The 14,397-nt window shown below is 42.1% G+C and overlaps 1 protein-coding gene across 4 annotated transcripts in view; it reads right to left on the reverse strand.

Moving 5' to 3' along the window:
* Positions 1 to 14,397, reverse strand: part of clcn5b (chloride channel, voltage-sensitive 5b) — a 44,666-nt gene that overhangs the window by 12,997 nt on the left and 17,272 nt on the right. For all 4 annotated transcript variants that reach the window (XM_026162601.2, XM_026162599.2, XM_080292020.1 and 1 more), the window contains 10 exons: positions 13,527 to 13,699; positions 12,529 to 12,628; positions 10,510 to 10,697; positions 10,033 to 10,155; positions 5,418 to 5,624; positions 4,725 to 4,805; positions 3,430 to 3,664; positions 3,169 to 3,344; positions 2,855 to 2,995; positions 2,117 to 2,303 (listed from right to left, as the gene is read on the reverse strand). In XM_026162601.2, coding sequence (XP_026018386.1) covers positions 2,117 to 2,303; positions 2,855 to 2,995; positions 3,169 to 3,344; positions 3,430 to 3,664; positions 4,725 to 4,805; positions 5,418 to 5,624; positions 10,033 to 10,155; positions 10,510 to 10,697; positions 12,529 to 12,628; positions 13,527 to 13,699 — 1,611 coding nt within the window. The remainder of the gene's footprint in view (positions 1 to 2,116; positions 2,304 to 2,854; positions 2,996 to 3,168; positions 3,345 to 3,429; positions 3,665 to 4,724; positions 4,806 to 5,417; positions 5,625 to 10,032; positions 10,156 to 10,509; positions 10,698 to 12,528; positions 12,629 to 13,526; positions 13,700 to 14,397) is intronic.

A 14,397-nucleotide genomic window follows, 5' to 3' on the forward strand; every position in this document is an offset into this window, starting at 1 on the left:
CACCTCTCTGTGAAGAGAACGATAACCCATCAGCATCATTTTTCTGTGCTATGTTTAGTTAGACAAAAGAGAAGGGAAAGGGAAAACAATGATAACTGTATAATCATCATCAAGCGTTAAAACAATTTACTGCACATGAAAAGTAATGGCTAATATCAGAAACCTGAAGTGTGTACGACATGTGACATCTATGAACTGAAGAGAAAACTGATTTAATAAACAGCTACAAATCTGTGGTGTATTAAACACCAGATGATGTGTAGTAAACAATCGCTCTGTAAAGCTTTTTCTGTATTTAAATAGGTACTTTTATCTCAATAAAACAAGGTTAAATGTGCCAATGCGGCATTTTTGAACCAGTTTTATTCGAAAATCTTTTTCTAAAAGAATAAATAAGGGAAGTGGCAGATTTTGAATTGAAGAAATTTTTGGATTTGCTTCAGAAAAAAAAGATAATCAGTCATCAGTGTTGAAACACTGATATTTTGTTGACCTGTAGGGTCTCGTTTCACCAGTGCAGGGTTGAGCTACCACTGATGACCAAATGTTTATAACAGTGACTAAAAAGCATTATTACTATTAAAGGCCATGTGCTGAGCTGGCGTGATTCATAAGTATCTGATAGATTCCAGTTTGTTGTAAGCAAGGAGCCTCCCCCGCACACAAATGTTGGCCACGGAGTCCCACAAGGGGCCGATATTTTTTGCGCTACACAAGCCACAAACTTGACTCTGTTCTTCTGGATGGAGCTTTTTCAGCAGGAGAAATGTTTAATTACTCATCCAAGTGAAGTTTGGCCAGCGTTATAAACAGCACAGTTTGGAGGAACTTCGTACTGTGTATCGTACTGTGTATGACTGTGTACGTGACAAAAAATTTGAATTTGATTTGAGAATGAACTTTTTGAAGCTTTTTGGTTTTTGATCGACAGACACCCGTCTGCTCCGTCTATCCATTCATACATTCTTAATTATTAACTGTTATATTCTCTCTTCCACAGAGTTGTGTTTTGTCTGTTTTTCCCCATCACAGCAGATGGATTCCAGTCACAGAGCCTGAGATTTCTTCCGGTTTAGAAAAAATGGCCTTCCTTCTTTCCTGCCATTACCTGGTGCCTGCTTATAGTGGATTGTCTGATTGTTTTATGCAAAGGACTTCAAGTATCTTGGGATCTTATTCACGAGTAATGTGACGGAGGAGTGTCAGTTGGACGGGCGGACTGGTGCAATGAACTTGTTTGTCGCGATGAAGAGTGAGCAGAGTCTTTCGTGAAGCTTTCATCTATGCCCCAACCATCACCTATGGTCATGAATTACGGATAATGAGCAAAAGAGAAAACTTGTGAATACAAGTGGCTGAAATTAGTTTCTTCCTTGCTGTGGCTGGGGCCAACTTTAGAGGCAGGGTGAGGAGTTCAGACATCCAGAGGGATCTCAGAGGAGAACCACTACTACTACTTGTTGAAAGGAGCTGGATGAAGCGGATTGAGGCTCTGGTAAGGATGTCTCCTTTGGATGTTTTCAGCGCATGCGTAACTGAGACGAGATCGGGGGGTAAACCCATATCTTGTCTGGTCTGGGAACAACTTGGGATCCCTCAGGAGGAACTGGAAATTTTAGCTTGCTGCCGCTGTGACCCGACTTCAGGAGACAAGTGGAAGGACAATGGATGGATAGACTGAAGGGTGGATTTAAATTAAAATGTAAAGCTCCTTTAAGTGACTGTTTGCAATGTCAGGCACCTCGAATCATTTACAGACCATAATAAACTGGATAGATAAAGTCATACACAAAGATTCATGGAATGGCTTCCTCTGGTGTGGACCAAGGAGTCCTTCAGCCTTCTCACATCCAGCTGCTTTCTATATATCCTAAAACATTTCCATGTCAGACTCAGGATGTTGGTAGAAGAGCATGTTTAGAATATTACTACGAAACAGCCTAAATCTAAACCCAAACAGCCTCTGAGACTTCACCGCCACTCTTGCTTTACGCTTTTCTGTCCAGTATCTTCTGTCACTTCTCAATCCTCCCGACGACACCCTTCTCACCCTCCACCCAACCACACAGTGGTTTAAATCAAGCAAACACTCAGGAAACAGACATCCATGTCTCACCTAAACAAGCGGCAGCTCCAACCATGGCGTAAAGCCCCGGCGTGATGCAGTCTGCCCCCTGAGAGCACCACCCTTTAAAGATAACCGAGTCGTGGTTGTAGTAGGCCAGCTGTTCCATGCCAACGCCGAGCAGCCTGCCAGCTATGGCTCCAACTGCCATGCTGGGAATGAAGAGACCAGAGGGAACCTGCACGGACAGAACCAGTTAAAAATATCCATCCAGACCTCTGTGCATCTAACAGTTCAGTTTGCGTTAGCTTTTAATCCAATAAGTCAAAAAGAGGGCCTTCCCTCCCAGATGCTGGTTATGTTCCCAACTTTTCCCCATCAGAGAACCTCATGCTGCACATCACCATCTCAGACAAGATTGTCTCTAATTAAAACATTTCCACAGGCATTTTCAGCCAATTCATTTTAGCTTCGTTACCAAAGGGACTTTTGCGTTTTCTAGAAAACAATATTCATTTCTTTCCTCAGCGAGCCACATGACGGGGATTCACATCGCATATGAATCGCAGAAAACCATTTACAGAATCACTTACTTCATCCATCGAAATTCCCAAATGGGTAACACGAGTGAATGAACGCTGGAAACTTGATCAAATGTAGCTCCAGATATATTAAAGGCAGCTGCCTTTGTAGGCTTTTTACATGCAATGTTACACCACGGGGAGAATAACAATAAATGTCTCATTGATGAGGAGTTCAAAGCGGACCGCTGAGTGTCTCTTCACAAACCTTCATGCCAAATGTAATAACAGTGATCATCATCTTGAAGACCAAGGCCAGGGCCAGCTGCCACAGCGCCGTGTAAAGGCCCGGTCCCGCTGGCCGGTCAGCGAGGCTGTTATCTACACCTGTGTCTGACGTGTTGGCTGGCTGCGAGCACGAGTGAGGAGAAGAAAGATACGCATGGAGACAGAAAGAGGGGGAAAGGAAGCAGCGAGAGAGAAGAACAAGAAATATATATAAAGATATATTAGATAGCTCAGCAAGGTTAAATAATCACGTGAAAAACTGCAGTATCCTGATGCAGCGATTTATCGGCTGACCTGTTTGTAGCCGCACAGCTGAGACGAGTCGAGCAGGGAGCAGTCGTTGAAGAGCTCCGAGATGAGCTCGGATCCGCTCATCCTGGTGTAACTGTTGGGGTAGGCGAGCAAGGCGGTCAGCGCGGCGACCACCAGCACCTCGATGACGGGGTAGTGACCCAGACAAGTGGTTTTACCTGTGAGGTGTGTGGAGAAGTTAATTTATGGGTTGGAGACACAAAGGAAAGAAAAATACGTCACAGATATGTCACCGCTACTCACGAAGCCTGCACCAGGCAATGTTAGCCTTGATGAACAGCGCCCCCCAAAGGCCTCCAAAGATCCCCAGCAGGATGAAAGGGGCCAGCTCCACCAGGTGCCACGGCGTGTGAAACTCCACATAGAAGAGCACCAGGCGGCTGTTCCCAAACGGGTTGATGGAGCGCAGGGTGAAGGCCGCCACCAGAGCGGCGAAGAACGAACGCCACAGAGTCTTCAGGGGGAAGTAGTAGCTCACCTGGAGGAGAGAGAGGCGGACAGAGACCTTTATTGATGAGAGAGAGGCAAAGCCGGAGCTCACTACACCTCACTACACCTCACCCCAAACCTAAACAAAATAACTACAACTGGACTGAATGGAAAACACAAAGATATAAAAACTAGGCTCAACCAAAAATTGTATTTACAAAACGAACTAAAACAAAATAAGACATTATTCTCCTCGTTTTTAAAGTGTTGTCTTTTTCCAATTTTGCTCAGATTGTCAAAACAACCATCCCAAGAAAACTTTTACTGCTTCTGTTTATGCGAGACTCAAATATCTCACTCATCTTTAAACATCTTTAAACAATAAAAACAAAGCAAGCTCTGGAAACCAAATTAGACACAACTGAATCAAAAATAACAATTTTAAACTAAATGAAATTAAAAACTCTTGGAAAGTCTAATAAGCATAGCAGACTTAAGCAACTCTTTATTTGAGATGGGATCTCTGAGTGGGGCGATAGAAAGAGCCAATAAAAAAAACAGCATGGGCAATTAAACTCCAAGTATTTAATTAACAAAATGCTCAAGTATTGGCCTTTCCTCTATTTTGTGAGACCAACACTGACCTAATAGTTTTCATTACATTATCTCATATTATAAACTAACCATGGTTCATCAGTTCAGTGCACGGCCAGGCCGGCTCTATAAAGACACTGGTCATGTTCCCTGTTTTGGGGAAACCCCATGAGGTGATCAAAGTGCCAGTTTCCTTATTCCAGAAACTCTTCAGCATGTTTCTACCCAAGATGGATTTGACAGCTGCCAAAAATGCATTCGCTTCCCAAAGTAAGACTGCAAATAATTTCTCATATTTATTATGTCCCAGCTTGTTGCCAGCGCTGTGCTCGTACCAGTACGAAAAAATTACACAGGAAGTGGAAAGCAATTAAAAACCCAATTCAAATCAGGTATTTGTGGAGTAATAAAACAGCCGGCACTGCAGGTGTTGTTCTGACACAGAAATACAGATACAGAGAATCTGCAGACAAATGATAGAAAACAGTGGAAAACGCATCATAAGCTCTACCCACCTCCTCCAGACTGAACAGGACTCCTCCAATAGGAGCTCCAAAAGCCACTGACACGCCCACTGCTGCTGCCGCTGATAACACCTACATGTAGAGACAAGAAAAAAAGGGAGAGACTGTACCAACTGTCTTGCCCAACAAAACAATCAAGTGATCAAGCCCGTCAAACTTGATCACGTGCAGATTAAAGGGATAACGGCAGTACAGGAAAAGCACTGCTGTTCCCATTTATGTGAAAAATTTAAAGCTTCAATCAGAAACTTTGTCTTTTCCATCAATTTAATCTAAACTAGAGAATATGTGAAAAATATATTTCTGCAAAGAGAGTAGATATTCTGGACAGTCACATTATTTTTCTCTCATTGAGAGATCTCCTTAATTCCATTTACCCATCCAAAATTATCAGGTGTGAGTTGCCAGGTTATATAAAAAGCTCCTGTTTTGAGGTCTGCTTCCAATTTAAGACTTGCATGATTAACCAGTGTGGTTTAAAATATCATTTCCAAGTTGGACTTTCATGTAACAGATCAATTTATCTGCATAAATGTAAAAGGTCAACAGCCTTGTACTATTGGTCTTTAGCTATTGCAATATTTTGCTTGTACGGTTTTTTTTCTTGATGACCGTCTTTCCTGTCAAGTTTCCCCAAAAACCCGCAATAACTCCTCCAACAACACCGGCGTCACCCCTGCTTACCTCTCGCCTCTTGGCCTCATTCTTGCGGTACTTGGTGAACAGGTGACAGAGTATATTAGCACAGCAGCAGGCGACGTGGACCAGAGGGCCTTCCTTCCCTAAACTGAGCCCGGAGGAGACGGCTAAGACCAGGGTGATGGTCTTGATGATCAGGGTCCACTTCCCCAGGTAGCCCCGGATGATGAAGCCACTGAGGATGGTTTTAATCTGAGGAAGACGGAGGTGAGAGTGGGTGGGTTTGTTTGCATGTGCAAGGAGAAGATGAGGATATGTTTATGTTAGGGAGGGTTCAGTTTAGATACGCCTGTCTGAGTGTATAACCACAAGAAAGCGAGTGTAAACACAGAAGGAGGGCCCAAGGAGAGAAATGAGGTTTGCGTTTTGATATTTTTCTTTCAAATAAGTGGTTAATCTCTCGTGCGTGGCCCTGCTGACCTTTGAGAAACGAGAGTGTTGGGAGAAAACGATTCAAGTTCCACAAAATTAAACAGTTCTTCAACTGAGAGGAGTAGTGAGCAGGATAATATTTGGATTTGGAGGAAGCTGGTGTATTTTTGTTTTCGTTTTTTTCTAGAATGGACGAATCCAGTGAGAAAATGTTTGGCTTTCCAGAGTGTAAGCAAATCTTTGGCTTTTCACCTCCTCAGAAATGAAGAATGAAAGAAACGGAGCGAACAGGAGAGTAAACAAAGGCAGATGGACGGGAAGAACAGGGAACAGGAGAAGCAGAACTAGTTGACCTGGTGTTTATTAAAATTAAAAAGAAAAACACTCTAAGTACGTGAATATACTAAGTTTCCTACAACTGAACAGGAGCAGCATTAACGAGCAACTCTTCTTTGTTGTTGTTGTTGTTGATGTGTTTATGAATGAAGCGTCTAAGTAATTCTTGTTCTCATGCTGCACCACCCCAACATGACAGCTCCCACTTTAACCACTGAAAAGCATTTCATAGGTTTCAAAGACTTTTAGTGGCAAATAAATCAAATTTATGCAAAGAGTCAGTGTTAACAGTTTTGACCCTTCTTCTGTAGTTCGCTTCTCTTCTGGGCCAAATCCTGAGTGATGTCTGCTTAATCAGTGCCTCAAGTCTTCAGCATGGCCTCTTTTTAAAAAGCAGGTGGGCAAGCAGGAGCCCAGTGAGGCTTCTAAGGCTGCAGTGGACTGTCATCAAGATGGGTCAACACTGGAAACACCAACTCCCTGCATAAGTTTGACTTATTTGACTATAAACCACTTTGAAGCTTATGAAATACTCGTACTTGTTCTTCACTAGAACAGAAACGTGAAAAACTAAATTCTGAAACATGAAACTGTAAAGTTATGAAACCCAAAACCAGTGCCGCTGCCAAAACTTTTAGCCATCATGGTAGATTAGGGGTCGGCAACCCTGGGCACGCGAAGGGTTAACTGATGGCACGACCATAGCTGGACTGGCCATCGGGCATTTGCTCGGTGGCCTGATGATTTTTTTTTTTTTTTTTTTGTAACGGTATAAACAATGAAAGGTGGTGGATTGGTCAGATGCTGGCCGGTGTGTAAAAATAACTTAGTTGTTTGGTGGTGGCTGTGGTGGAGCTTCCTCAGATTCAGTAACATTAGCAAGTGGTGGAGGCCAGCAGGTGGATGAGAGAAAGGGGAGGCAGGAGGAGGAGAGACCTGAGGCAGCTGCCGGTCCGAGTGTCAGGTGAACTGAACTTCAGGTAAGAAGTTATGACCTGCAGTCTGTCTGGGTCAGATGATACAAACAAAGTTTAGGTGGAGTTTATTTTCGTTGTGCTGACTTTTTACAGTCAGTTACAATAACTCATACTGCGTACTAGCTAGCATGACAGAGTTTCTATACAGCTGGGTGGGTGCTTTGATGTTACTGATGTTGAACTTTAGTTAGCAGAGTTTCCAACCGTCCCGTAAAAAGACAGAATCGTCCTGCATTCAGAGAAATTATTACGCGTTTCGTGTTGAGCTGAAAAGGAACAGTTTGTCCCGTACTTCAGCTACAATGAAAAAGACACACAGCTGGATTTATTCTGCGTCTTTACGCTGCAGCTGCCTCCTCTTCTCTCATCCTCTCCCCCTCCCTCTCCTGTTGCTACTTCAATCATGAAACTGATCAATGATCAGCTGATCGGCTTTTCTCTTGTTTGTTTATCGCCCACTTTGCGCCAGAAAGAGGAAACCAGCGGATGTCGCGCTAAACAACAGCAGCACGTTTAAGCTTGATCAGCTGTTGTTAGAATTTATTTAATATTAATTTCTAGTATCAGCTGATGTTTGCTGGAGCCACAGCTGTAAAAGCTGCTGGTCATGATGTCGGTTTGTATATGTGGTGAGAGGGAAACATGAAGATAAAACCAGGAGATGTCCTTACTGGATCATCAGAGCTGAACAGGTGATGGAGAAACAGGTTTACCTTTTAGTTAACATGAATGAGTTGAAGTTATGAACTGTTTCTGAGAGACAAATAACACCAGGATCCTTTTTTTACGTAGCTGACAGCTGGTAACTGTGCAGGGGCGGGTCTAGCAAAGTGTTGCCAGGGGGCAGGTAGGGCATTAACAGGGAAAAGGGGGCACAAAGAAATACTTTCTTATTCTCATTTTGAAATGTCTAGCTGTTATTAAATAATTATCTGAAGCTTACAACCAAAGTTTTTATCTGATGTAAAATGTATAGAAATCATACATATACCAACAAGACAGTGTACATCACTGTCACAACAGCATTTGTTTTCATTCAAAGGCTTTATGGTTTTAATACCTGGTGGGCCGGTCTGTAGTCAAAATGCCAGAGGCTGTTTTTTTGTCCCAGTCCAGCCCTGTGCACGACACGCAGTGAATTAATCTGAGAGGGTGCATCAAAAAATAAATGGCCAGGCCAGCGGTGCACATCGCAAATCAGCTCGCATAGACACATTAGTTGTGCCGCTTCTTAATGACGGTATCTTAGCTAACAACCCCAACTACCAGATTCAACTTGTAATTGGCTAAAAATAACTTTGCCTACTGGTGAGAGGGTCGTTGTTAGCTTTCCACATTCTGACACTTCAAAAGCTTCAGGAGCTGTTCGCTCAGCACAGCATCAGCACCACGGAAACACACGGATACATCCGTAGACTCGAGACACAATGCGTTTTTGGGACTTTCAGGTGTTTGGACCAATGTTTTATTTTCTGATCAAACCAGAAATCTTTAATGAGCAGCTAGATTTGTCTCGCATTAACTGGCTGAGTTAATGCCAGTTAACGCAACATGGAAGCAGCTGGAATCCACAGCTGTGCGTGTTCATGGAGCTGCATTTTCACCTGCTGGACATCACTACCTGACAAGTTTAACTGTCTTCAGAACATTGCAGAGGCCTTATTGACAGTATTTGACTCCACATATCTGTGTGAGCAGATTTTCTCCTCAGGTAGCCGTCTGAATGCTGGACACTCGGAGACCTGTGTCTCTGAGTGGGAGACCAGAGATCATATTAACATGTGTGTCTCTGTATTATCAAACATGCCATACTGGCCCAGTTTATTTTTCTTATCATTGTTGTGAGGAGACCATAAATAGCATTTGTATTTTCTGTTGTACAGTCCATTTGCTGTTATGGATAAAAAGTCTTTTTTTTTTGTTTCAAAATAGCTTATAACTATTCGCTGATAGCTGCCAACATCTGCGAACAAATATAATTGTATGAAGTGGTTCTATATAGTGTGTAACTGTTAATATAGAGCGTTATTAAATTTATTGCTAATGCAATCATATGGCACACTGACCTCTGAGGAAATTTTAAATGGCACTCGTCATCAGAAAGGTTGCCGACCCCTGATCATGGATATCAAATCCTCACAATTCTGAGCCAAAGGTTTGAACGGTCTTCATTTTTACATTTATTACAAAATCTAAATTTAAAAAAAATCTTCTGGGATTTTAAAAGAACATTTCAATAGGAAAATCTGATTTTGGAACCAATCCCAAATTATTTTAATGATATTGAATTGACTGCAGTACCTAAAAGGCCCACAAGAGGGCTGGGGACAATACTTAAGGGATTGCTGCCGTCAATGAACCAAAGAAACTGTGTTTGTTCTTTGTTTAAGAAAAAAAGAAAAAGAAAAAACACTGGCTACAAAACATTTTCTTCTTTTTAAATGTCATTGAAACAGTCAGTTCAAAGTTTGGGTAACAAGTTCCCTCTACCTTTCTGTAATTTTACAAATCTGTGTCAGATTAAGGAGCTGTGGGTGACGGATTTCACTGGTTTATTACAGCAGTGTGGAAAAACAGAGCTGTTATATGGCTTGCTTTTCTTTACATTTATATGTTAAAGATTTATTAAATATGACATTTTTAGGTTACATTTTTAAATTTTTAGAATTTTCTTTATAGTGAAAGAGAAGAGAATCTCCTGAAGGTGTTTTTTGCCTCTATAGTTAATTATCTAACAGTCTTAGTGGTCCAACTATTCCTGATGTCAAAACAGGCTGTAAGTGGCCTATGAACTAAATAAGAGATGAAATAAAAGCAACAACATAAAGTGGGAAAAAAGTGATTTAAACCATTAATATAACGAGTCAGTTAAAAACTGTGATGGTTTACCATTATTGTTTAGAGTGCAGCCTTACCTCTGGTATTCCTGATCCGCATGCGTACGGAGCAAAGGCTCTGACCAGTATGACAGCCAAGAAGGAGAACATCAGAGCCCAAAATATGTACATCAGGTAGTTCATGATGTAGGCAAAGGGACCCTGCAGAGGCACAAATAGCACACACACACACACACGAAGTGACAAATGATTTCTGAAAAATGAATAAATAAACACAACATAAATAACTAAGCAGGGATTCGTTTTGTGGAAATCCTGAAGTCACAGTGGTTTAGATTTTGCACCATGACAGTTTTCAACCAGTAGATGGAGCCATAGCAGCACTGAAGCCTGAGGAACAGTCAACAAATCTCAAACTCAAGGCTTGGGATTACACTTCATTCACACATTTGGAGCCAAGAAAATCCCTCAAAAACAATTCTGAGAATAACAACTGCTACCAACTAGAAATTGCACGCATCAAAATCAGCAGAAAGTTTTAAAATCTTCTCCTACCTCTGACTTTCCTGTTATGAGCTCAGCCCAGCTCTGCCACTGTGGACACCGGTCCCTCTCCTGGAACGTGGTCTCGTTAGACAACCAGCAGCAGTGCTCGTGGTTGAACCAGAAGCCTCGGAGACACAACCCTCCCTTCACGTCCGTCATCCAGTGGGCTGAGATGTCGATGCCGCCGGCTAGAGCACCTGAAAAAGTTGAGAAGAAAGACAACAAGAAAGAAAAATCTGTAAGATAAAGACCCTAAAATAATAGAGAGAACCCCCAACAATCAGACAGCTCCCCCTATGAGTAAGCACTCGGTGACAGTGGGAAGGAAAAACTCCCTTTTGACAGGAACAAACCTCTGGCAGAACCAGGCTCAGGGAGGAGCAGCCATCTGCTGTGGTCAGTTGGAGGGTTAGGGGAGGACACGAGAAAGACACACTGTGGAAACACTGGCTTCAGCAGTCTAAAACAGATCGTGCTCCTCTTCTTCGGAACAAACGGCCTGAGGAGATGAGGCCAAATCCTTGACTTCCTTTAAAGTTCATCTTAAACTCACTTTATATAGACTTGTATTCTGTCCTCTCAATACAAGTAATGCTGTCTTTTACAGCCTTTTATTGTCTGGTTACCGCCTTAACTTGTCTACGTTATTATTTCTGTTCCCTTGCTTGAGGTCTTAGCAGTAGCAAGGGAACAGAAGTAACAGTGCTCTCCATTTTCACTGAGATAAGCTACAATGATGAGTTTTAAAACGAGTTTTTGAGACAGAACAAATCTGGGCTAGAAGATAAGCCTGGTATTAAAATGTAAGTGAGGAGAATTTTATTTTGACTGATACGTCTCACCCACATGATGGTACAATTTACACAAAATGCAGGTTATTGAAGTTTCCTCCAGTGAATCATGAGAAAACATAAAATATCCAGGTCCCCATGTCATAGACATTAGTCAAACTTTGCACAGTTTTGTTTTATTAGATACGCTCACGTTATTGCACAGGGCCTGAAGAACGCTGTGCTTTTTCATGGAATCACACAATTTATTGTGATTGCCTGGTTTGCGCCTTACATTTTCCCTTTATTGTTTTAACAATCTCGACTTTTATGGTTGTTTGAATTTAGCCTCCGAGTACTCTGCATAACTCAGAGTTCTGTTTTTATAGGTGCTATATAGATAACGTTTATTATTTTTATTATGCATATCTGAGTGCGACCAAATGTCAGAGAAGTGGATCAGTGTAATCTGAACAAGTTTACAACCCAAAGGGTCAACAAAAAGATTTTTAACCAACATTGCTAACATTCATTTCCTTTAGATAGGTGCCGCCCCGCATATGTTCAGTGCTGTGCTCGTGCTACGTCGCGGCTCTAAGCCCGTTTTCTGTCAACCCATGGGATATAATGTTCAGCTGATGCAGGCAGCAATGAAACAAGAGAAAAAGTCTGAGCAAGTACAAACGCTTTCCATCAAAGTGCTTCAGAAGCCTGAAAGCCTGGGAAGATCAGTTAAATAACTGTGTTTTTAAGAGCAGTGCCCTAAAGTCTGTTGCCACAGCAGATAATCTACCTCCATCTCACCCAATCCCCGCCATCCTTCTGTGTAACACAAACCATCTGCATGTCCTCCTTCACTTCTAATTACTGATCCCCATCTTTAATATCCTTTGTCCAGTATATCCACTATCCTTCATCTGGACAAGCCCAAAGCATCTCAGCCTTGCCTCTTTAACTTTGTCTCCCTACTGCTCAGGACCTGAGGTCCCAAATTCAGCAAAGATATGATAACATTTCAATAACCACTCAGAATTTGAGCTGCTGCACTTAAGAGGGACAATTTATGTGCGAGACACCCAATTCAAAACGGCAGCGTATAAAGAATTTGCATACTTTATGCTGCAGTGTGTTTTTCAATTCACAGCATCTGGAGTTAGTTTGCTTTTCCTTCCTTATGATTGTGTCTACCTGTTATTGAAGACAACTGTGGTAATAAAGCATTAATAAATGTATGTGTGGGGATGAGTGTGTGGAGTACCTGACATGAGTCCCACCAGCAGCATGAGCAGCCACCCTGAGAAGGCATCACTGATGCTGTGCAGCAGGGCCACAGTGGACTGTCTGCTCTTATTGGTGATCTGGATGAACGGAGAAATGAAAGAAATGAGAAAGTGAAAAATTTCTTCCGTATCCTAAAAACATGACATTAAAGTCATTTGAATGACGCTGAGACCTCTGAAAATATACAGCTGGTCAAGACAAAAAGTGACGAGTTATATTTAAGTACATTTATCTCATGTGCTGCTGTATTGACGGCTCATGTAATAAGGCGTCAAGTCCAAGCTACATCTGCACATAACCTCCATCGTCCCTGTTTCTACTCTAAAAAGTGTGGCGATACATAAACAACCCACATAATGCTAAATAAAACAAGCAACAGATCGAGATCAAAGTGATTCACAATCATAAACAAATTTAAAAAATAAATAAATCCAGTCCACAGGTATCAAATGACATTGTAGTGCATTTAATGTAAGTTTAGAAGCCGCAAACTCAAACACAAAGCCTTCTTTAGTTTTCAGTCTAGGACCAGGAACCAATAAGAGCTTTGATCAGAGCACCTCGATGAACCAACACCAAACCCATGGATGCAGGAGTTTGCTAATGTAAGCAGGCATATGAACATATCTGTCAAACAACTTCATGGGGAGAGTGCAAAGATGACAAAATAGATCCCCAATAGCATCACTTAGAGGACTGAGTAAGTAGTTGTTCGGGAGCTTTGTGGACCACTTATAAGTGATCTGAAGATGACTCACTGAGGCAACGAACAGTGACGCACCAAACACGAGGAAACGAAGCAGTAATCATTTGTATTTTTGATTTGGACACCATTTGACGGACCCAGATCTACCAAAAGAAAATTGACCTTGAACTGACGCTTGCTTTGGCACCCAGAGAGTAAATTCCTCATCTTGTTATAGGTATGATAGTGAAATTCATCTAACTCCCCCCAAAAACATCCTTCCTCCTTACCTCCCTGTGCCTGTCCCGGTCTTTGCTCTTCTCTCTGACCCAGTCGATGGTGTTGAAGTCTTCATAGGTGCCCACTCCAGGCAGCGGATCCTCCAGGGGGTCAACAAGCCTGCTGGGGCCGTTACCGTTCATACCGGCTGTTCTGCTGGTGCCGTTACTCTCCTCGTAAACTCCTGAAAGCAAGGAACAGAAGGTACATTTGAGACAGAGCAATGAAGTCACATTCAAACACCTGTCGCTTCAGCACTTCCTGCAATGAGGCAATGATGGGACCACAGACTGATGTTTACAGAATATAACCTTTCCGCTTTAGCTGTCACAACATCAGCAGGACTGCAAGATTCAAGACATTTGAAGATTTATTAGAAAGCTTTACTCGTCTAGAATAACCAGTGTTAGCTTCATTTACTGAGCAGAGAAACTCAATTTAAATGCACATCAGTATAGGTCTGCCCTGAGGATGGAGGAAGAGGAAAGACCACAGGTTTATCTCATTAGGAGGACAAATTGCAGTAAATCTAAGAGTAGAAATTCAGGTTTCTGATATACAAGCAGAGAAAAGCTGTTCAGAAACATGTACCATCACCATTGTGCCGAGTTGGTGTAACTTGAAATACACAGACACAAACTATCGCTCAATTCTTTTCCCAGGGACCTTCTGCATTCATTCTGACTCTACATGTTTATTCACGTAGTCCAACAGAGCAGCTTTGCATGAATAACTGTTCAAAACAATCCTTGTTTGTCTTACACTGTCAGAAATAAGCTTGTTTTTCACACTTTCCACTGTTTCACTAAAGCTTGGTGAGCAGTTAGTGAGTGTTTGCAGACAAGTCAGCATCTTCTAGGCAAATTACAGGAGACCGCTGGC

The sequence above is a fragment of the Astatotilapia calliptera genome, chromosome 3 (genome assembly GCF_964374335.1).
Source record: "Astatotilapia calliptera chromosome 3, fAstCal68.1, whole genome shotgun sequence".
NCBI classification, from domain to species: Eukaryota; Metazoa; Chordata; class Actinopteri; order Cichliformes; family Cichlidae; genus Astatotilapia; species Astatotilapia calliptera.